Source organism: Camelus bactrianus, chromosome 30 (genome assembly GCF_048773025.1).
Source record: "Camelus bactrianus isolate YW-2024 breed Bactrian camel chromosome 30, ASM4877302v1, whole genome shotgun sequence".
Taxonomy (NCBI): domain Eukaryota; kingdom Metazoa; phylum Chordata; class Mammalia; order Artiodactyla; family Camelidae; genus Camelus; species Camelus bactrianus.
Window position 1 is genome coordinate 20,541,035 of NC_133568.1, and position 22,930 is coordinate 20,563,964.

General features: G+C 43.9%; 1 protein-coding gene across 5 annotated transcripts in view; it reads right to left on the minus strand.

Moving 5' to 3' along the window:
* BCL2 (BCL2 apoptosis regulator) overlaps positions 1-17,203 on the minus strand; it is a 214,259-nt gene extending 197,056 nt beyond the window's left edge. For 2 of the 5 annotated variants that reach the window (XM_074355177.1, XM_074355178.1), the window contains exons 1-2: positions 16,298-17,198; positions 15,228-16,091 (exon numbers count right to left, since the gene is read on the minus strand). In XM_074355177.1, coding sequence (XP_074211278.1) covers positions 15,228-15,812 — 585 coding nt within the window. In that variant the 5' untranslated portion in view covers positions 15,813-16,091; positions 16,298-17,198. Of the gene's footprint in view, positions 1-15,227 lie in introns of all 5 variants that reach the window. The other 3 variants (XM_074355175.1, XM_010961282.3, XM_074355176.1) reach the window with 3 other exon arrangements.
* Between the last annotated feature and the right edge of the window lie 5,727 nt (positions 17,204-22,930).

The window sequence follows — 22,930 nt, forward strand, 5'->3', positions numbered from 1 at the left end:
CCAGAAACAAAAGGGCAAGTACTGGGGTTCCACTTATACGAGGTACCAAGAATAGTCAAATTCAGAGGCAGAAAGTAAACCGGAGGTTACCGGGGCCTGGGGGGTGGGGGGAAGGGGAAGCTACTGCTTGATGGGTACAGAGTCTCATTTCTTGGTGATGAAAAAGTTCTGGGCAGGGATGGTGGTGATGGTTCCACAACATTGTGAATGTGCTTAATGCCACCGAACTATACACTTAAAAATGGTTAAAATAGTAAATTTTAGTTATATATGTTTTATCACTATATACACATACCCACCTATATATGTTTACACGTATATTTTTTTTTTCAAGCAATCCTGCTAAGAGTGATGGCCAAGGTGGGTGGGGGGTATAGCTCAGTGGCAGAGCATTTGCTTAGCACACTCAAGGTCCTGGGTTCAATCCCTGGCACCTCCATTAAAAAAAAAAAAGAAAAGAATGATGGTCAAGCTCTTATGAGTAATGGATGTGACCCAGCATGTGAACTTTGTGACATCCTTCTGCATAGCAGGAGGTGAAGTTACTTCCTCATTCCGACTTGTGTTGAGGATCATCATAATTGCTTAAACAGAGATCTCTGAAGGCGTTAACAGACTTTGCCATCCTAAAGGCCTTTTATTAACAAATGACAACACTGGTGACAAACGGGCACCCTTCATTCCCCTGTGGACACTGCGAGTAACCAATCCCAGGGAGAACTGAGGCCGAGAAAGGGCCCGGATTTCCCTTCACCCTGGACACCAGGGAGCCCATCCTGGGCACAGGATCCAAACCTGCCTTTCTCCTGTCCCGAGACCAAGCCAGACAACTCAGGGGTCACACACTAAGCCATTAAAAGAACAAAGATCCTAATTATCTGAAGTCATTGGGATTTTAAGGATTTGTAAAAAAATGCATAAAGCAGCCTTTTAAACAGTATACTGTTGAGTGATAGCTTATAAATTAAACACTTTGGGTTATATTGGACCAATATTTTTGAAGCAGTCTGGCCCATAAAAGAGGGAGGGAAGAGCTGGTGGCCTGTTCAATTCGATGAACACAGAACCCAGGGTCTGGGGAGCTGAGTGTTGAACTCTTGTCTCGCTTAGTCAAAGGTTACTATTGTCCCTTTGCCTGAATAATCATTCGCCTTCCTTTTTTGCTTCCTTATGAAGTTCTACTCTCAGAGTTATAATACGTGCCTGGGAGAATGTTTAATTTTTTAATTTATATATGCTTCATTAAACAAACCCCTTAAAACAGGTTCTTGCCTCCTGAATTTGAGTTACTTAATTCTGTACATGAACCTAAAATGAGTTAAATATTCCATCTGTATGTGTTTAATCACACCAAGAGATATAAAAATTAATGAGATCACAGGGGGAAAAAAAGAGATAGTTTAATAAGGAGCCCAGTAAGAGTTTCCTATCTTGTCAGAATTTGGTGCTTAAGTTTCTTTTAAGAAAGGAGTTTCCTGGCCGACACTGAAACTCCCTGAGCCCTGCAGATCAACAGAGCATCCTGTTCAAATGTTATTATGGAAACACTGTGCTGTTCTAGGCCAAGTGTATCCAAATTAAACCAAGGGGGATGGAAATAACTGTCCCCTGATGCAGCGCAGTTGCTGAAGGTGGGTTTGTTTATGAGTAGAATAAAATTTACAGCCAAATATAAAAGCAGATACATCATCATCATCTTATAAACTTGGGTAACATGTCATTCCACCTCTGGACTCTGGAAAAAAACCTGAAGGTCATGCCTAAAATAAGAACAGCAAAGGGCTGAGGACCACACTAGGGGTACAACCGCAGACTTTTCCCACCTTTTGATTACGGCAGCAGGCAGGTTACAATTGACAGTGAGATCATTTCTCTCAACCCAGGAAAGGACGGTGGATTTGTTATTCCAACACACGCACTGACCCCGGGGAGAGTTTCTGAATCAGGTGTCTGGTTTTGGTAATGAAGCAGTGACTGACGATTACTTATTTTTCCAAGGCTATTTATACAGACTATTGGAGCCAAAGAGGAGAGAGACAGAAACCTGTTGTTTCTATGTGTGTCTCTCTTTTCTTTTTAACTCTGAAAGAACTTCAGAAGTCCATGTTGTGAAAGATTTCACCTCCTGTTTGCTAAAATGAAGCCGGCTGATCGGCTTCCTAAAGAGTCACAAAAGGAACCCAAAAGTCACATGAATCAAATTGTGATTTTTAGTAGGCTTCTTTTTTTTACGTTTTAAAACATTTCTTGAAGTTTCAGGGGATATCAATTACTACTTGGTTTGCTGAGAAAAAGGATCTGGTTTTGCCTCTTACTAGGCAAAGTTCCTTGATTTTGCAGAACCTCTGTTTCCTCATCCATAATTCCACTTCCTACCCTCAGGGGGGGGAGGTTACTGGGGTTAAACAACCTTCTATCCATAAAAGTGTCAAACCCAGAGTCTGGAACATATTGGGGTTCAATTAATGCTAGTTTCCTTCCTTCCTCCTGAGTTTCAGTGACTGAGGCCAATGACCTATGTAGTGGGGACATGGAAATGGGGGAAGTGGCAGGATCAGTACAAATAATGGGGAAAGTGCTCCAAACATTACAGCCAAACTAGTAGGTCTTCTTTAATCCTACACTGAACACAGTAACGCATGGAAAACTGATGTATGGGCTGTATTTTATTTATATACATATATAAATTTTAAGGTAGAATACTATGTTTTCAGTTGTTAATTTTAAAAAAGCCATTCAGCCTCCTCTAAGTAAATTGCAATACTGCTGGAAGAACCTCAAAAATGAACGCTAGAAGTTAATACTGCCCCATCAGCACTCATGTATCAAATTCCCCTGTTTCTGTTACGTTGTAGCCCCTACACCGTACCTAATTATTTGCCTTTTTACTGCCCTGGCCTCCGCACAACACTGGCTTCACGTGAGGTATGAGAGGCAGTCCCTGATCACCATGTTTTCTGTTACAGCTCCAGCACTCTTAGAAATATCTGTTGAATGAATGAAGTTGAACTCATGTGTAGCTACCATGCCCTTCAGACACTGGGGAAACCCTACTGATGACAGCGCCACCATTTTTTTTTAATTCAAAAAACATTTCACTCAGCAGATTTACGTTGGTCACCCAAAGACAGGAGCCTGATTTTCAACGTAAATAAAAACATGGGTTGCTAGTTAGATACCAACAATCAGAAACAGTCGCTTCTGTTCATACAATTCCACTGCTGAAAGGGGCTGTTTTCCAGAACCCTCACACTGAATTTTAACAAACTCTCACATCCACCAGGCTACCGACCCCTTAGAAGGAGTTTCAAGGTCAAGTGCCCCCAGCTCACAAGCACATCGATGGGTACCGTGTGGCAAACAGTGAGATGTCCCTCTGCCCTTAACATGAAATTCATTTCCAAAGCTGAATGCAAGGAGAGAAAATAACCTGAAATGCAAGCCTATATTTTAATTTTCTTGAAAATGTTTGAGATACACAGTAGTAAAGGATACTATTTTTTAAAATTAGATATACTTGATCAGGTTTCCATGAAGGAATCTGGTGTCCTTATGAAAACATACCTCAAGAAACAGCAGAGTGTAAAGAAACACCTACTGGACTCCGAGTCTGGCAACAAACACCAACTCCTCTTGACTTACTGGCTCTCATGTAGTTTTGTAAGTCAAAGTTTTCTCTTCACATGGGAATAAGCAAATAATACAAAGAGTGTAGGAAGAGGAAGGCAGAGAGAAGTGGGAACCTAGCACCTTCCTCACCTAGAGTTTTGTGAAGATCAAATGGGCCAACAGATACAGAATTCCTCTGGAAACTCTGAAGTCCTCCACTAAGGCAAGACATCACTGAGGTCCCTTTTTCACCTGGAAAAAAATTCTATGAAAACTGCCTTTCATAACTGAATCCTTTCTTCAAATACATCTTCATTAACTGGTCATTAATGAATGTAATTGCAATGTGAATTCTAACAAAATAAAGTTCTCAACCAGGCAGTGTTCATTTAAGAGAATGGGAAATTTAAAAAAAAAAAAAAAACTCATATATAACCAGAACAATGACCATATTCTTTTCAAAGTGACTATTGAAAAAATAAACCCCACTATAATTGAAGAAGAAATGAGCAATGTTTTGAAGCCTTCAGTCAATCACTATATCTTCCTAAAAATCTCTCCACTCTAGTCCTAATCATTGCATAAAACTGTTATCTTCTCACGGTCCTCACCACCTGTCCTCTCCATCAGGCACACGATGTCTGCTTCCTTTCTGAGCTAGCCCCACACTGTCACTAACATCGCCCCAGTCTCATGAACTGAGTGCAGCCAGAGTGACCTGTCTAGAAGGCACCCCTGCATTGTGGGACAGCTCCAGTATCATCTTTTTGATCCGCCCCACCGGCCCTCCTCACTCCAGCCAGGCCAGACTCCTGGGTTCCTGCAGCTCACCACGTGCTCCCCTGCCTCTGGCCTTTGTTCTCCATGTCCTGTCTGCTGGCCACCCTCTGCGCCTCCTTCCCGCATCGCTAGGTTACTTCCAGCTCATCTGCCAGGCTTCAGCTCCCTGTCCTGCGAACACTTCCCTGAGTCTAATCTATGCCCCTACTGGGGTTGCATTTCTTCACCCCCAGCTTCCCCCATGCTCCCCTGCACTCGCTGTTTAATGATCTCCACTCCCCAGACGGTAAGCCTGTCTCTCCAGCTCCCACTTGCCCATGCTGGCCCACAGCATGCAGCCAATTAAAAAAAGAAAATCTGTGGGATAAAAGAATAACCAATCTCCTGTTCTGTCTGCTTTAATTGTATGATCCAGCACACACACACAAAACAACAATTATTTTCCGGAAAACACAGAGATGCAATTGGGCCCTTCATAACACGGACCGGGACATCCTTTTCAACAGCATGCCGAGACAAACAGGTAGAGAGGTTTGAAGGAAGAGTCGAGTGTCTCAACTTGTATTAAATTTCCCCAAAGTCTTCACATTCGAAAACCACTAATTTACTCATTGGCCATGCCCTTTCACTAGTCCCTACAAAAGGTATTTTCAAATTCCATTTGACATGTACTTTCATCAGTTAATTTTTAATTGAGCCAAATATTAAATGCTCACATTAACCAGAGAAAGCAGGTTTAGCTACTGATTTGCAGTGACAGCTTGTGTTATTCTCACACACAGGCCAAGCATGAAATAGAAAACTAATAACCCCTTAAGTGTATTCTCAAAGTATCATTTATGGGAAAGAAAACTACATTCAAAGGAAACTTGCATGATGGCTGTCATTTCTTTTTCCCCCAGAGCCGCAAGCTGTTACAAAGCAGGGAAGCTCATTTTCTCACGGATCCGGAGCAGCTCAAGAATCCCACTGTCACTGGATGTATTCATTAGGAAGGAATCTGGCAGGAGCACAGGGGACAGATCCTTTGGAGAACGGGCCAATTATCTGGGTGTCCTTTAAATTTGAAGTTTCTGAATTCACTCATAGATAAGCCACTTGAAGAGGGTCTGGCAGTGGCAACATAACGCACAGATGGCCACTGAAGAAACAAGAGGGAAGAAGGGAAGACGGGGGAGAAAGAGAATTTGCTTGTGGTTTCATTCATGGGGACAAATCTGGAAGCTGACACATCCCTCTTTTTAAAAAGCCCCCGGAGAAGTACGGCCCAGCTTCGTTACCAGTAAACAAATCACACAGTCCTTCACCAACAGATGACAAATGATGAGTCTCAATGCTTTTGAGCTTGCTTCATGCCAAGGAACGAGGGCTCTCAAAATGCAAATTCCACCAGATCTTCAAAACCACAGAAAGGCTGCAATGCTTGCTTTAACCAGAACCGAGAACTCAGCCCAAAGCTGCCTGGCCAGTGGTTTGCTCCATGCCACCCTTGGTGCTCTTCCTGTCGGTCAGTGTCTGGAGAACTGAAATCCTGGGTCTCTCACCTCTGGAACACTGAGCTGTACTCACTCCCATCCTCCACTGGCTGCTTGTTTTTAGGGGAAAAGAACTAGCATCCCCTTTATCCTTGTGACTTTTATGCTATAGTTCTTCTATATTTGGGCTACAACACTAATCAGAGAGGAAAAAATCACTTTTTTCCCACTGTGAGAACCATGGACAAGTTCTGATTTCTGTAATGATAAGGTCATGAATCATCTGTGATGTCAAGACTTCATCTGGACTGGGTTTGACACATAAAACACGAGAACTGAGAGCAACCGTGCACATCTATGCAGACTGTGTGCATGTGTTCTCTGCATACACAGATACAGTGTGTCGACTGATGGGCTGCTGGCTAACGTTAGCATGAAGGATGTTGATTCAAGTTGAACGTTCTGCTATAAAGCAAAACCTAGATTTCTCTCCGGGTATGAATGACATACTTTTTCAATTCAATGATGAAGGATGAAATCAAAATAGGAATTTTCCTTTGTTCATTCCTATTAAATATGAACAGATTTGTGGGATGGGACATTTGGAACACATATGTCCCTATAATGGGACATTACAGAGTGAGGCACACATACTCTATGAAGAAGAGGAGTGGGACAACATTAGTCTGTTAGGATGAGTTTGACATCCAAAGCCCCTCACACTCACTTTATTAATCCATTTATTTGATCAACAATCATAGTGTTCACCTACCGTCTACTATGCTAGGTGCAGGTTAAATTGAATAGGAGAACTATTTCATTAAGTGAGGAAGTACCAGTGAAGGCGAACACCTTCGTTGGGTCAGACCCCTACAAATGGAGGATACTATTTGGATGTTACAACAACACTAATCTGACTCAAGTTGAATTTCTTTTAAGGATGCAAACTGGTCATGGAGAGCCAAGCTTTGAACAGTACAGCTTCAAGTGATCACCTTAATTGAATCCACAGAAGTCTTCAGAGGACTGTCGGGGAAAGGCGGTATAGAAACAGCAATAACAGAAGGTAGAATCAGCAGGGGCAGCGAGGACCACTTGTGGAAATGAAAGAAGACAATGTACATGGTTTGGGGAAAAGGCACAGTGTATTTCAGCCCCAACTTCTCTCTCGAGTTCTGGATCCTTCAGGCCAACTGAAACTGGGCATTTCCACTTGAATATCTTACTGGAAGCTCAAGTTGAAAATGTCCAAAATCAATTTCATCACACTTACCCCACGAAACAGTCACTGTTCTTATCTTTCCTTTCTGCCTTAAGGACAATATCATTTCCGAACCAGCTGGATTTTGAACTTGCATCCTCTGCTTCTTTCCCTCCCTCGTTCCTCATGTTCAATCTGTTGTCAGTCCTTTGCGTCCACAACTCCAGGACCCCCCACACACCTGTCCTGTCTTCTCCATCCCCCACTCCCTGTGGTTCAGACATCCAACCTGGTCTCCACTGTCCAGCCTCAGTCATAGTAAATCTTCCACAAGCCCACACATCCCGGCTTTTTTCAGAACTCTTTCAATATCCTTTTAAGGTCTACCAAGTTAAACACGAACCTCTCAACTTCAGAACCCAGTCTTATCGCACAAGAGATCTCTATGCCCCAGTCAAGTCAGACTCTTTACAATTCCCCGATGATGTCTCATACATTTCTGCCTGCTCTGACTCCTCCAGTCCAGCGACCTGAAATGCCCTCTCCCTGTATCTCCTCCCTATTATCTCCCCCATGAAACTCTTGCAGATCCCCTTCTAGCTGGACCAGATCGCTCCATCCACTAAAGTACGTCAAGGATTACAGCAATTTACACAGTACTTATCTTAGTCTCACTACTGGTTGGTAAGTTTCTTAAAGGCAAAGGTTATCTTCATTTTTCACCCAAGTGAAACACCCGGCATAGAACTTTGCACATAGTAGGCTCTCAATAAATGTTTTTTTCCAATGGAAAAAGATAATGGGCATGCTCTACAAAATAACAAGATCTCTGTAACCATTTCCATTTCCATCACTGTCCTGGTTGTTAGGATCTCGGGGTTAAGATTTGAGAACAACTGCTCATTTTCCTTGACTAACACTTCCTCACATCGTTTACTTCTTTAATATTTAGTAAGTGGCTCTGCCTCACTATACTTACAACTTTGTTATAAAATAGCTCAAAACTACCTCTAAAACTTTTCAGTGTTAAAAAGAGAGAGAGAGAGAGAGCAGGAGAAAGGTAGATACATAGATTGATATCCCAGCAAGAATTCAGAGAAAATGGCTAGGAGATAGTCCTGAAAATTTAGACTTAGAGGTGCCAACTGGCATCCTTTATGGACTTGCTTTTTTCCCCCAAGAGATAAAAAATCAGTATCTAAAGATAATGATATAATTTGTAATTAATTTTATTTCTATGCTAAATGGAAGAAGCTATCGAATTAAGAGAACTAAGTATCTGTCCCATAGTCTGTTAGAAAATTCTAATGCAGCTGAGTGGACTATTTGGCTGCAATTCGAGTTCAAAGGTAATAATGTAGATAAGCCATTCATCACGTTGAAAGAAGAAGAAATCTTAGCACTGGTGAAGAAGACCGGGAAAAAGTCAAGAAAAGACAACTTGCAACACTGATGCCTTGCCTGGTGCTCCAAGCACTAAAACTCATCAACTCTCCATATTCTTCTGCCACTTAAGAAAAGACAGTTGAAAATCGAAAAATATAGTCATTGGAACTGTCACAAGAAAGATGTACTGGTCTCAATGGTAAAATTTCCCTTGGAAAATATAAGCTTCACTTGACACAGTGGGTCCTGGGGTTGTGTTCAGGAGACCTAGTAAAGAGGAGAGTGGAGTCGATCATAAGCTTCTGACTCATTACACTGAAGTCCGAGGGAGCTGATGAGCTGATTATTAACTAAAAATGGAATATGGATCCATCCCTGAAATTCTGAAGGCAAACCATGGAGCAGAGTGGAAATACTAGTGAGCTGGTCAATCGGCTGGGAAAATCACCCGAGTACCTCTTAGTGCTTGCAAACGGCCACGCCAGCATGTCAGGGAGATTCCCTTTCTAACATGTTTAAGAGGGTGTTTGGGGACTTAGTCTTTAGTATAAGCTGTTTTAGTTAAGTTTAGCTAATCAAACTTTATTCAAGGCTGGGGTGCAACCCCCACTCTCCTCTCACACTGCAGAGATCAGGGCCGGTACAAATTCTTTCAGCAGAGTCCATATTTTCCCTGCACCAGAGTTGGAATCTATGATCTCTGGAGGGAAAGCATCATATCTGATGGCAGAATTTTTCCTTGTCCAGCTGCCTGTAGCAAGACTGGGGTAAGAGTCGTAATATTCCAGCTTTGACAGACCCCTTGCTCTGCTCCCTCTTGCTGGTATCTAGACATAACGGCTCTTTCCTTCAGGCGAATCCCACCCTTCACATGTTCAAAGGTCACAAGGAGCTACCCCGCTGGCGCTTTTGCTGTGGTGGGATGACGGGCAGATAGGGGACAGTGATGGAAGTTGGGGTAGGGTCACAGTGAGAAAGCCCAAATGGCTTTGGAGAGATAGAAACAATCACTCCATCATCATTCTCACCGAAGGACAGCTGGGTTTGTCTTCTGTCTGGCAAATAAAGAGCAGATAAAAAGTGTTGGCACTACAGAACCGAGCGCAGATCCGAACAGGCAGCCATCCACAAAAATACTTTTAGAAATGAAAATGGCTTTGTCGTAATTTCAAAAGTTTTACAACCTCCGTCTGAAGAAAGGGGACCACGAATAAAAGAGGTTAGATGGTAAACACCTGCTCTCCAGGGACACCAGCATGACGGTGGACAGGAATTTACGTAAGTAGCATTTTGGAAGAGAAGCCTCTTAATAAACAGAACAGTCTTAGAACCTAAAACCAAACCAAAACAAAAGCTTTTAAAAACATCTTTCCCCTGTTCTGATTCAAATTGACTCATATTTTTCTGTATACCAGAATGATTTAACAAAGACAGTTCTTCCAATTAAGCTAGTCTAATCATCTTAATCAGAGCCCTGATTGTCTTTTACTGAAAAATAATTAACAAAATACTTTTAAAAATGAAGACTAATGTTTATTAAGCCTTAATAACATGTATAAAGCACCTAGTGGGTAAATATTTAACAAGGGAACTCCCCTGCCTTTCGGTTCTCTTAAGCGTATGTCTGTGTAACACGGTATTTTTAAAATGATCTATATTTCTCTTCCTAGTTAAATCAGGCCTAATGCACACATGAACAGACATATGTTTAGAAATAACTTTTTCAGAAAAAGTATGTATGCAAAATAACACGTACTTAGGTGGGTTTTTTTTTTTTTCCTCTCTTTTTCCCTCTAACTTTGAGAGTTTAGAATCATGCTTATCAGGCTGAGTGGCAGCTCTGAGTTCACGAGGACACCTCCAGCACCAGCCTGTGAGGGCGCCCCGGGCAGCGGAAAGCCTTCCGTCCTGCACCCCCTGCTAACCCAGCGCCGGGCACCTGGCAGGCCTGCGATCCCTTTTGTGGATCTCAGTCCTTGACTGACTCTCGTCTTTAATCCTATTTCGACATCAATCCCCGATTTTGTCTGAATCAAACCAAGAGGAATGAAAGAGAACCTTCGCAGTGGAGTCACTCGCCGAGTGGTCTCCGGTGCAGAGCCGGGGGAAAGGGTGACCAGCTCGCGAGGTTACCGCTCTGAATAAGGTGCTATTAGATTACCTTAAAAAGGTTTAACAGAACCTTTGAACCTCAAATACAATATATCTCCGGGGGGAGAAAAAAAACCTTTTCACTCATACACTACAAAGACGGTGTTGTCTCCTCGCACAAATGCACTTCTGCTCAAATGCTGCTTTGCTGAACGATGGCGAAGACATGATGGGTGACCTCAGAAATGGGTGCAGGGTTGCGCTGGCGGGGAGAGGCCACTGTTAGTACACACAGCACCCACTCATCTGCTTTATGAGTGGGTTTATCATTCCTCCAAAAAGCTGACTAGGACTGGGAGTAGACATAAAGAAAAACTGTAAGAATTTGGCTTAAAAAAAAAAATCTGTGGCTTTCTGTTACCTGGTGTGCTGTGTGACCTGATGACATTTAAGCAATCTGAAATGTACCAGTTCAATCAAGGATTGCTAAAAAGATCAATCAGTTCTCACTAGAAAGCACAGCTGAAAAGTAACAGGATGCACCAAAGAAAGCCATGTTTTCGACCGACATTAAACAGCAACAAAGGCTCTAAAACAGAAAAGAGAACTGAGTGAACTATAAAATTTTAGAAAAGTCCCCACGTGTAATCACTCAACAGCACACGACCGCAAACTCTAGGAGCACTCATGTACCTTTTTCTACAAAATAGATTATTGGGAAGGGTCATATGATTCTCAGCAGGCAAAAAGATGCACTTTCCCAAGGAAAGTTCATCATTAAATAAATAAATTATTTAAGACTGGATCATCTTCGGGCTATTTTTAATCCTCTCATTTTGCTGCCAAAATTGGCCATAAGCAGCTGATATTCAGCCACTAGAAAAATGATGCTTTTTCTTTTTTTTTTTTTATGGGGGGGGAGGTAACTTAAATGATGCATTTTCATATCTTTTGCAACACTGGCCTGAGAATGCCATTGCTTTCCAGTTAATCAAATGTTTGGGTGGATGTGGACTACATGCAGAAAAGAGAAACTGCTTGCTGACCAACTAATAAAAAGGAAGCTAACCTCTGTTGGATGAGGAGAAATAAGTTCCTGCCTTCCTAAACCACAAAGACCAAAAGACAAACACACACAAAAATGTCACACTGCCATCTCATCAACAGAATGAAGTCAATTGCCTGTTTAAGGCAGCTCATTTTGGCAGCCTTAAAGCCACCAAGCAAAATGCTGTAGCATTCCTCAGTTTGGAGGGCTCTCTCAATGTTCACTCCCCATCAACCTGCCCAAATCTCAGCCTTCTGCTTGCCAAGAGCCCCCTCGTCATGAAGCAGTCTCAGGGCCACTAAACTCATCTACAGAATTTAAATTGTTACAAGGGGATAAAAAATACCTAATGGAGCTATGAAAAGAGCTAACTGGAGTAGAAAAGCTACCTTATTTTAATGTGGTCAGTAATGTCAATACAAGTTGTATAGCGGCTGTGAAAAACATTTCTGAGATGATGGAGCTTATAATAACATATCCCTTCTCTCATTCTAGTCTATTTCTTCCAAAGGTCAGATCACTCAAGAGGACACATGGGAAACAGTCAGTGTTCCAGGTATGAACCTGTGAAGCCACTGGAAAAGAGACACTGTAAGACCTATCTCAGATTGTCATTCTTCCAACAAGACGTCTGCAGGAATCAATGGTCGATGCTGGTGGCCAGCATCTCTAACTTTCACGTGCACACAAACACCTGTAGATGTGTGAACCACAGATTCTGACTCAGAAGCTCTGGGGTGAGACCTGAGATTGCATCCCTAAGCTCTCAGGTGATGCTCAGGCTGCTGGTCTGTGAACCACACTTGGCACAGCAGGATCTCAGACATTTCCTAGGACTGCTGCCGCCTCACTGCTCCACTGTCCTGTCTCTGTCTGGATGCCTTATTCAGACCTAGGAAAAAGCCCCACCCCACTCTACATCCAATTTCTTCTTTAGTCTTTACTTAATTTGTAGGCTTCTGGGACCATCTCTCAAACGCTTATCATTCCAAGGCCCTGCTTTCTACAAGTTATGGAATATGAAATGCAAACTGTTTTTTTATCGGCCTCAGAAGTAGCAGCAGCAAAGAAAAAAATTTAAAAATGGACCTTTAAGCCTAAAGCCCCATCAGTATAGATTCAGTAGATGAACTGAGTCCTGTACACAGTGCAAGTCATTGTCCACTGTGAAAAGAATGTGCCAAGTTTCTTCTGAAACTTGACCATCTCTGTTGAGTCCTTTACACCATAAGGTGCAACATATTATTAGAGATGCAACCCCGATTGGTGCAAATTTGAAGGAAAATCTGTATGACAAATGCTTAACATAAAAATTTAGATTAATAATGCACCTTTGAAAGAATGAGTCAATCAGACTCTCAAATTCTACCACTTTTATTCCAAAGTGTACATTTATGATTGCATTTCCCGATACAAACTTTTATTTTTGCCACAGCCCTTTGTTTTCCTATTTAGTCATCCATCTATATGTTGTCCTGAAAGCTACACATTTTACCATCAGCTATTTGTGCTTCTCTATTACTTATTTTTACTATAAGAGCTTTTGTCAAATAAAAAAGTTTATCATGTTCTATGGTACGTCATTGTGGTTTGGCATCATAAAACGTAGCCTCTACATTTATCAACCTCAGATACCTGTTGACCACAAAGATAGGCTCTACTGAGAAAACTTTATTTTGAAAGGAGGAAAAAGGGAGCCTTCACTTAGAAAGAAAACTCAATCAATTGTATGGGATGTTAATATACCACAACTTGACAACAAAGATCAAGATTATATCTTAATTTCTATCATAAACATATGTCTCCGTTTTTCCTCTTTTTATTAAATTACTTGACACATGACAGTTACCACCTTTGATTTCTTTCAACTAGAAAGAAAAAAAAATTAAATTTTTTTTCACAAAAATATGAAATAGTGAAACTGTTAAATTTGTTTTACTTTGGTCTTAAATGATCCTTTTGGTGTCTGGAAGTCCCTATCTCTTTGGTTATGGTGGTTAAAAATAAAACCACTTACTTAACCAAACATTTAACAAAAATATTTTTTTCACCCTTTACTGAATTCTTCCAGAATTACTAAAGATCTGATAATATGGGATCTCAAAAAAACAAACAATTCACAAAAAGCATTTAAACTCTGGAGATTAAATAAGGATGTTTTAAACACTCAACAGTGGCATCAATATTTTGTCAACTTTGGTCAAGTAGGATCAGATGTTCATGTTAGTCATCTACTTTTCTTGGCCTTTTCTCTTTTTGGCCCCTTAATATTAGCATACTCTGTAAACTGTAGTAAAATATGTAATGTGCTTCTTGAAGTTGAATCCACTTGTAATGACTTCTAGGCTTTTTAATCCTGTTAGGTCCTATAAAATAATAACACAAGTAATTCTCCCTAGAGACTATAAAAGGAAGCACTGAGTTGCATCCTTTTTCAAAGACGATTCTTCAGGTGAAAACAAAAAGTGTGCAAAAAAAAAAAAAACCTTTGGACAAGAATCATTCCTCTTTTACTTTTTTCATAAATTAATAACTTGGGATATGAAGTATAGATTTCACTCACACTTCATCAATCTTGGGACCTGTACCCCTCCCCCAGAGAATCACACACAATAAAAGAACTTTATGGTAACGTGCTGGAAGCTCAATTTCGCACAACAGTACCAGAAAAAAAATCAGCTCACAGATGTTCCTCAAAAATACAAGCATCAATCACTTCGGCTAAAGTCAGAGCATGAGAATCCACAGCTAAGAACCAATTCTCCTATGCTTTATGCAAATACCACAGATGCAAGCTTTTCCAGCAGAGGAGACCACCAAAAGATAGGGATTCTAGGTGGTGAAAAGTAAAAGATACTCAAATTCCAGTAAACCTCAAAATCATACACAAGTTATAGAAACAGAACACAAGGTATGGAAGCCAATGCAAATTCTGTCACTGATGAGATACCACAGCTGAGTGTTCTTCAAAACCCTGGGCGATGCCCCCTTGGGAATGTGGCACACAGTGTAGGCGAGAGTCCCTGGACTTTTGGAAAGTCAACTAACACCTTATCTTTTTACAAACACATTCAAGTTCTCCAGGGAAAAGGGCTACATTGGTTTTTCTTTTTGGGTAGATTTTACCAAGTGAAAAGGCATGCTCTTGGTCTTCTGGGGGAGTCTGTTCTTCTAATTGGGTGGTTCTCAAATTTTAGTACAAAAAAGAAACCCCCAGGAGAGCTCATTTCTCATGTGGACTGCCAGGACCCAGCCTGACTTCTAGTTTACGAGTTGTCCTTGCAATCTCTGATTTCAACCAGCTACTCAGGCCAGGTATTGTGATGCTGGGGATTCTTGGATCTCCAGTTTGAGAAACCTGAAGGGGTGCCATTTATCCCAAGAGCCTACTGAATCTAGATCTTTGAACCTCAGCGGCAGACAAGCAAAGGAAACAATTTTGGCGGTAAGCAAGATCACAGCAGGATTGGCAGAGAGAGCTCTGTATAGGGGAAAAGGGAGGGAAGCCACAAACCTGATTTTATTGCATTGGCTCAGGGGCCTGCCCTTGGCCCAGCAGCCCACCCACACTCCAACCAGCGCATCACAGACCCAAGACATCCAGCCCAGACTCACATTCAACCAGATATGCACCTACCCAGCCTCCGTTATCCTGGATCCAGGTGTGCAGGTGCCGATTCAGGTACTCAGTCATCCACAGGGCGATGTTGTCCACCAGGGGCGACATCTCCCGGTTGACGCTCTCCACACACATGACCCCACCGAACTCAAAGAAGGCCACAATCCTCCCCCAGTTCACCCCATCCCTGAAGAGCTCCTCCACCACCGTGGCAAAGCGTCCCCTCGCGGTGAAGGGCGTCAGGTGGAGCTGGCTGGACATCTCGGCAAAGTCGCGGCGGTAGCGACGGGAGAAGTCATCGCCGGCCTGGCGCAGGGTCAGGTGGACCACAGGTGGCACAGGGCTGAGCGCAGGCCCTGCGGCGGCGGCGGCGGCGGCGGCGGCGGCGGCAGGGGCGGTCGGGGGCGGCGGCGGCGAGGTCCTGGTGGGCGCGGGGGTGCGCCCGGGTTGGGAGGAGAAGATGCCCGGCGCGGGGGCGGCCCCCGGGAACACGGTACCTGCGTCTCCGGCATCCCACTCGTAGCCCCTCTGCGACAGCTTATAGTGGATGTATTTCATCACTATCTCCCGGTTATCGTACCCTGTTCTCCCAGGGTGCGCCATCCTTCCCCCGAGGAAAAGCAGCCGGGTACCAACAGCACCTCTCGCCCCCGCTTCCCGCCCCACGGCCCCACAAGAGAGAATAGTTATAATCCAGCTATTTTATTGGATGTGCTTTGCATTCTTGGATGAGGGGGTGTCTTCAATCACGCGGAACACTTGATTCTGGTGTTTCCCTCCTGGCATGAGATGCAGGAAATTTTTATTTAAATCCCTTTCGGATCTTTATTTCATGAGGCACATTATTAATTTTGTTAATATCAGTCTATTTCCTCCGTGATGCTGAAAGGTTAAAAAAAAAACTAAGTCAAAATCAGGTGCATTTTCCTTACACACTGGGGAACGCAGGTCATACACACTGCAAGTTACACAGCTAAAAATGTATTAAACTGCTTGGAAATAAACTTACTCGAATGCACTTAAAGTTAAAATCTCAAATGTTTCCATTGAAAGTTACATTAAACCAATTTCCTGTGCAAAGAACTTACTTGTATTTTTTAAGGACAGCATGATCCTCTGTCAAGTTTCCTTTTTTGTGAAAACAAAACAAATGCATAAGGCAAAGATTCCATCAGTCTTCAGAACTCTCCAGTTTTAGCTGCTTTGAAACTTCCAAATGAATCAGGAGCTGGGGGAGGGGAGTATACAAATTAGGAGAATTTCCAGTTTGATTCTCAGACTTCTCCTTTACGGAAATGTCAATCCTTAGAAATCCCAAACGGAGAGCTCAAGAGCACGAGAAAAGAAAGGCAGCGGCGGCGGCAGATGAATTACAATTTTCAGTCCGGTATTTGCAGAAGTCCTGTGATTTTCCCTCTCTCGGCAATTTACACGCGCGCACACACGCGCGGGCACAGACATGGATCTCTATCCGCGGGACCGCTTCACGCCTCCACGGGAGAGAGACAGGGATCAGGGGCCGGTGGACGAGCCGGGAACGGGGGCAGGAATCCTCTTCTGATTAAACTCCGAACGGCAAATGCATTTTCCGAAAAGCTGCTTGATAAATGAAGGCTGGACGCGCCCGGCCCGCCGGTGCCGAGCGCGAGAAGCCCGCGCTGTGTGTGGTGCGGCCAGGGGTGGGGAGAAGGAGGTAGTGGGGGAGGGTTTTATTTTTTCCTCTTTTCCTAAAAAGGATAACTGCTACGAAGTTCTCCCCCCCCGGACCCCCTCTTCCGCTGCACCCCACCGGCGCACCCCGCCTCCGGGCTGCGCACCCTTTCTCCTCCTCCTGCTCCTCTGCGCGGCGGCGCTGGCGGCGCCCGCCTCCCCCGCGCTCTCGCCGCGCACCCGCTCCGGGCGATGACGGCCGCGCCGGCGGGGAGGGCCCGGCGCCCGGCACCTTCGCTGGCAGTGGCGGCGGCGGCGGCGGCGGCGGCGGCGGTGTCTCGGCGGGGAAACCGAGCGCGGCGGGCGGGAGCGCGACGGGCGCGGGCGGGGGCGGGGGAGGGGGCGGGCGCCGGGAGGAAGGGGGCGGGCGCGGCGCGCGGGGGGGGGCCTGGCCTCTTACTTCATTCTCTCTAACCGACTGGTTTCCTGTAGTACGTCACACTGTTCATTCAAAAAAAGAAGAAAGAAAGAACCCTCCTCGGAGCCGCCCCACCACCCCCTCCGCCCTGCTCCCCTTCCCCGGTTAAAGGAGCCGCGGCCGGCCCGGGAGCGGCGCGCCCGCCGGGAACACATGGCGCGCAGGGCCGCGGCCGGGGAGGGCGCGCCCGGGACGGCCCCCGCCCTCTCTGCCCGCCCGCCCGCGCGCCGGGCCCGGCCGGTGGGTGGCGCGGGCGGCGCAGGCCTCCCGCGCGGCCGCGGCGCGGTGGGTGTGCGAGGGGCCTCCTCCGGCCTGCGGCGGGCCCGGCGCGCGCTCGGGGTCTCCGGGGCCCGCGAGGGGCCTTAGGGGCGCGCGGGGAACCGCACGCGGCCGGCCGGGTGGCTGCTGGGGAGTGAGGGGACGGGGCGCCGCCAAGAAAACAAGCGCTGGAAAAGCGCCGGGAATCGCTTAGACCCTTCTACCGTGTGTGTGTGCGTGTGTGTGTGTGTGTGTGTGCGCGCGCGCGCGCACATCGTGTTACCAGCGCTCGGCCGAGGTTGACCTTCCCGTGAAGAAAGGCGACGCTGCCCATTCATCAGCGAGGGAAGCTCCAAGCGTCGTGTTTCCTTTCCAGTTGCTCCCTAGGTGTCCATGCAGAACATACACTCCGGAGACACCATCCCTGATCAAGGCTAGACGTAGCTCCCAGTGGCCCAGCGGAGAAGCTGGTAGGGGATACCACGGGCTTTCAAGTGGTTAAGTAAATATTTTTCCTCTGCTCCTAGCAATTTTGGCATTGGGTTAGGGCTGGACGCCGCGGGGGGCTATAGGGCAACTTTCAGGCCGGCAGCCCCTAAACCAGGGTGGGTGGGTTTCTGAGGACCTCCGTGGTCGCCTAGCAGCGAATCCCAGATGGTCACACTTTCTCGAGTTATCTATACGTACACAGACCCAGGTATTACACACTTAGTAAGTACACACCAGCACACGCTGTTTTTTTTTTTTTAATTCATCAGCATGAGTAGCCCCCAGGAGGAAAGCATGAGGGCAAACCAGTTGCATGTGTTTATTTTTATCTCTAAGAGTCTTTGACAAATAAAGTGCAAAGAAAAAAAATGTTTACTAATAGCATGGCGGTTTACCTAACGGGGCTCAAGTACAAACTGACAGGGACACTGGATTATTGTGGTCGCAGAAACGTGAGAAGTGAGTACTGCCCGGGTGCACAAAAACGTTCTCACACTGTCTTTAGTTTGTCTCATTCCTAGTCTAAAATCAAAGCATTTCTTCCTTAGCAAAATAAGCACAGCAAATTATTTTAATTTCTTCACTTATCAAAGCCAGTCAGCCAATGTGCCAACCTCTGGCAGGTAGGAATGACTGCCTGTCCAACTGTCTTACCCAGACAAGAGAGAATGAAGGAAGGTGGTCCTTCCAGCCTTCCCATGGCTGTGCCAGAGTGCCCTTTTACCCATGGTCGCGGTGGGGAGGTGTGCTGGCCCGGAGAGAGATGCTGGGTATAGACTGACCTGGGATATATGTTCTCACGGAAATTAGCAGAAACCCCTGCTAACGCCACACATCGTGGTTTAGGAATCTTCTCAGAACCTTGTCTTAAACCTCCAAAATCACTTAAGAGGAATTGAAAGCTTTAGTGTTCTGAGATCCAGCGTGTGAGTGAGGAAATGAGAGGCCAGAGCTGGAAAGGAGAGTACTTCTGCAAAGGGGGCAACCAAAAGGAAATGGTACCCCATTCCCAGGGAAAGAAAAGCTTCCTTTATTCCTCCTTTACTTCATAGAGCCTCACTTTACAGAGTCTTCTACACTTGACTGTTAACCAAATATTCTCAGGACAGGTCTGCATTAGTCCTTGACTAAGGCTGTATATTCCCTGGGAATGTCCTGGATACTCTTTCAATCAAAAGGGTGAAACCATTCCTCCATTCAGATTGCATGTTTATTAGATTCCACCTAAAGCTGAGAGTGGGTATTCCCCAGAAGTGTGTGGATTAACTGTCTGCCTCTGGGCATTGGTGAGATGGTGGAGAGACCACTAGTCTGAGTCAGGAGTTCCAGGTGTGAATCTAGAGACCTTCCAATGACCTTCTACATGTAGGCTTTTCACTTCCCAAGATGCCTTCCACTTTTAAGAGCCAATGGATGGTCCTTTTCCCAGTTTTGCCTGGCTGGGTTCTAGCAGTAGGGTGACACCAGAAAGAGAAAAGAACAAGATGCAGTGAATGGAGATTGTATCAAGAGTCTGAAAGGCCTATGTTTTCCTTCTTTATTCTCCAATCTGGCAAACAAAAAGCTTTTTATTGCCAGTTTTCGCCACCTACTGGTTGATATTTAACAGTATCATTCAGAAAGTTCTTTTCATCCATCACCAATATAAATGTTCCAAAGTTTATGAAATTCAAAAAGGACATTATTCTAATATAATTATGTTCTAATCTGAACATACTAATATTTAATATAGGTATGTATGAATCTTCCCAACTATTAAAATTTTTATTTAAAATGAGGATACAAAGACATTGTTAACTGAGAGGGAACTGACAACTAATAGGCAAGATGAAAGAGTTAAAATTATAAAACATGACCCCAAACCATTTAGGCAAACTGAAGTGCAAATAAAACCATAAACAAGATGAACTGACTAGCGAGAGTAAAAGCAAGTTGTCAGCCTGCATAAAAAAAGGAACTGCTTAAAAATAACATCTCACAGGCCTAGATGAGCAATCCAAAACACTGATTTCCAATTTCAAGTATCTTCTACACTATTGTTTCCAATTTTATTAAGATATAATTGACCTAAGTATCTTGTACACTGTAAAACTCTTAGGCTAAATAGGGCCACATGCTTTAAGATGGTTTGCATACTTAGTTAGCAAACATTATATAATAATGTTATTACTACAATACCAATTCCCTATTAGTATTAATATTACTAACAGTAATACTGTTCCTGATTCATTTATGTTCCAGAGCTGCTCTTCTTTAAGAGTGATTGTATCCGTGTCATCCACTGTTTGCTCTCGAACCATCCTTGTCTTCATCAGGAAACTCTTTGGCCGAATCTAAACCAACAGGCCTCAGTTTAACTGAGAAACCCACTTGCTAATTTCAGGCGGGTCCTAAACTGCAAAAAATGTTTAGAATGATTAACAACTTTTGAAACTAGGCAACAAAGTGCAGATAAATCATTCTGTTGTGCAAGTTTAATAACCAGCAAATAATATTTACTTTTGGTTTACAAAGGAAAGCACAATAAACCCACCTATGGCAATTTATTCCTTTCAAATTAGTGACTTGGCATTTAAAGTGAGTAAACTGAGATTAGGAACTTGTCTTATACTTTTTAAATGCCTACTGCTCTCGTTGGATTGATGTGAAACACCTAAGTGCTGAGGGGAAACAGGCAGAGAATTTACATTCTTATGTGCAATGGCTAACTTTTATTTTCTTATACTCTTTAGCACAGAGCACAGTGTTTCCCAGACATTAATTGCTGATGAACACATTTAGAAAAATCGAGGTTAATATGTTTGTTATCTAGGGCTGTGGTAGCGAAGTACCACAAACTGGATGGCTTAGAACAGAAATTTATTCTCCCACAGTTCTGGAGGCTCAAAGTCCAAAATCAAGGTGTCAACAGGTGTGAACAGGCCCCTAGGAAGGCTCTAGGGATAAATCTTTCCTTTCCTCTTCCTAGCCTTTGGTGGTGGCTGACAATCCTTGGCTTGCAAATGTACCACTTCAATCTATGCCACTGTTGTCCCATGGCATCCTCCCTGGGTATCTCCATCTCCTCCTATTCTTACGAGGTCACCAGTTATACTGGATTAGGAATAACCTCATCTTAACTTAGTTATATCTATGACAACCCCATTTCCAAATGAGGTCACATCCACAGGTACTGGCGTCAACGTCTTTTAACGACACACAACTCAACGCGTAACAATGTGTATCCAATATGATTTTTTTTTCCTCAAACTAATGAGGATTGTTTATTCCAAGACCCAAGGGCTTAGCAACCCCTGAACTTCAAGGGGATCCATATCTTTCTAAAATTTAGCCATTTCATATTTCTGCTCCAAGTTCTTCAGAGGCTGAAATCTCAACTCCTGTGCATGGTATGATGCGGCCCAAGCCTAGCCCTGGACGCCCAACCAACCTTTCCACTTTCACTTCTTGTAGCCACATTACCTCTGTGTGCCTTGGAACATGCTGAGATCTCTTCCGTCTTCTGCCTTTGCACATCTGCTTGTCTCCCTGAAGGGAACCCAACTTTCTTGTGGCAAATTCATACTCATTCCTCCAGCCTTATCTCAACAACTTCCTCCCTCGCGAGGCTGTCTCCAGCTATCCTGGGCAGTCCCAAGATCCTACTTGTGCCACCAGAAGAGTTGTTGTGCAGAGGCTGAGAGCTTCAAAGTCAGAAAACTGGTCTGGATCCTGGTTTCATCACTTTGCTGCTGCAACCTTGGCCCAGTTACTTAACCTCTCTGTGCCTGTACCCTCATTTATAACTCAGGGATAGAAAGGTATGACTGGTACAGTCAGTGTATGATTTAAATGAGTTAAATGTAAAGCACTCACAAGAATGACTGGCACAGGTTACATTTTCAATGGTAGTTATCATACTGAACCATAGTTACTGTTGGATCTCAGTGTAATTTCTGACATTTGTTTTTGCCTCTAGATTAGAAACTATTCGAAGGCAGGGGCCATATTTTTCCTTTGTGCATTCCCAGCCTAGAATAGTGCCGGACATTCAAGTAACTGTGGCATAAAATTCAGAGGCCCAAAGAAGGAATGGGGAGTGGTTCCTCTTTCTCCAGGAAGACTTGTAAGAGCCTTCAGAGGGGTGAGGAAGTGGGGAGAAGTAAACCAGAAATGTAATCGCCACGAGGGAGGGACAAATTGTTTCTGCAAAACTGTATCCCTGGTGCCTGGATACCGAGCTCATCACAGGCTCTCAGTAAACATATGTTGAACGAGGGTATAAAGTCAGGAGTGGAACAGAAGTCAAGAAATATTTTTGTTTTTAAAGGTCCAAACATAAAAATTACAGAGGTGATATCCTATGCCACTTATGTACATCAACTGCTCAAATTAAAAGGTTAAGTTTGCCAATCAAGATATCCTAGGAATCTCTTCTCAATGCGATCAAAAATGTTCTATTTAAGGACTGAGAAATATGAAGGCGTGTTCTTTCCTATAACCATCTTCCACGCATTTCAGAGTCTAGGAGATATTTCATTGTTGGAATATGAAAGTTTAAAGTATGGGAAATCAATTTATTTGTATCTGAAACATAATGACTTAAGAAATTTTCTGAAACTCCACACTTCTTACCCTTTACTCATATAGCCCACATCAGAGTCACACAAACACAGAACATATCTGAAACAAGAGCCCAGAATACCACATACTGACTCTGAAAATATTACTTCCTAAAAATTGATAAAAATCAAGTCTTGTCAAGTGTTTAAGACGCAAGATTAGGATAACATTATCAAAGAGGGTTGTGTTTTGCTGAAGTGTCTCTTAAAAATGCACATTTCTAAAAAATAAGTTTTCAAATCTG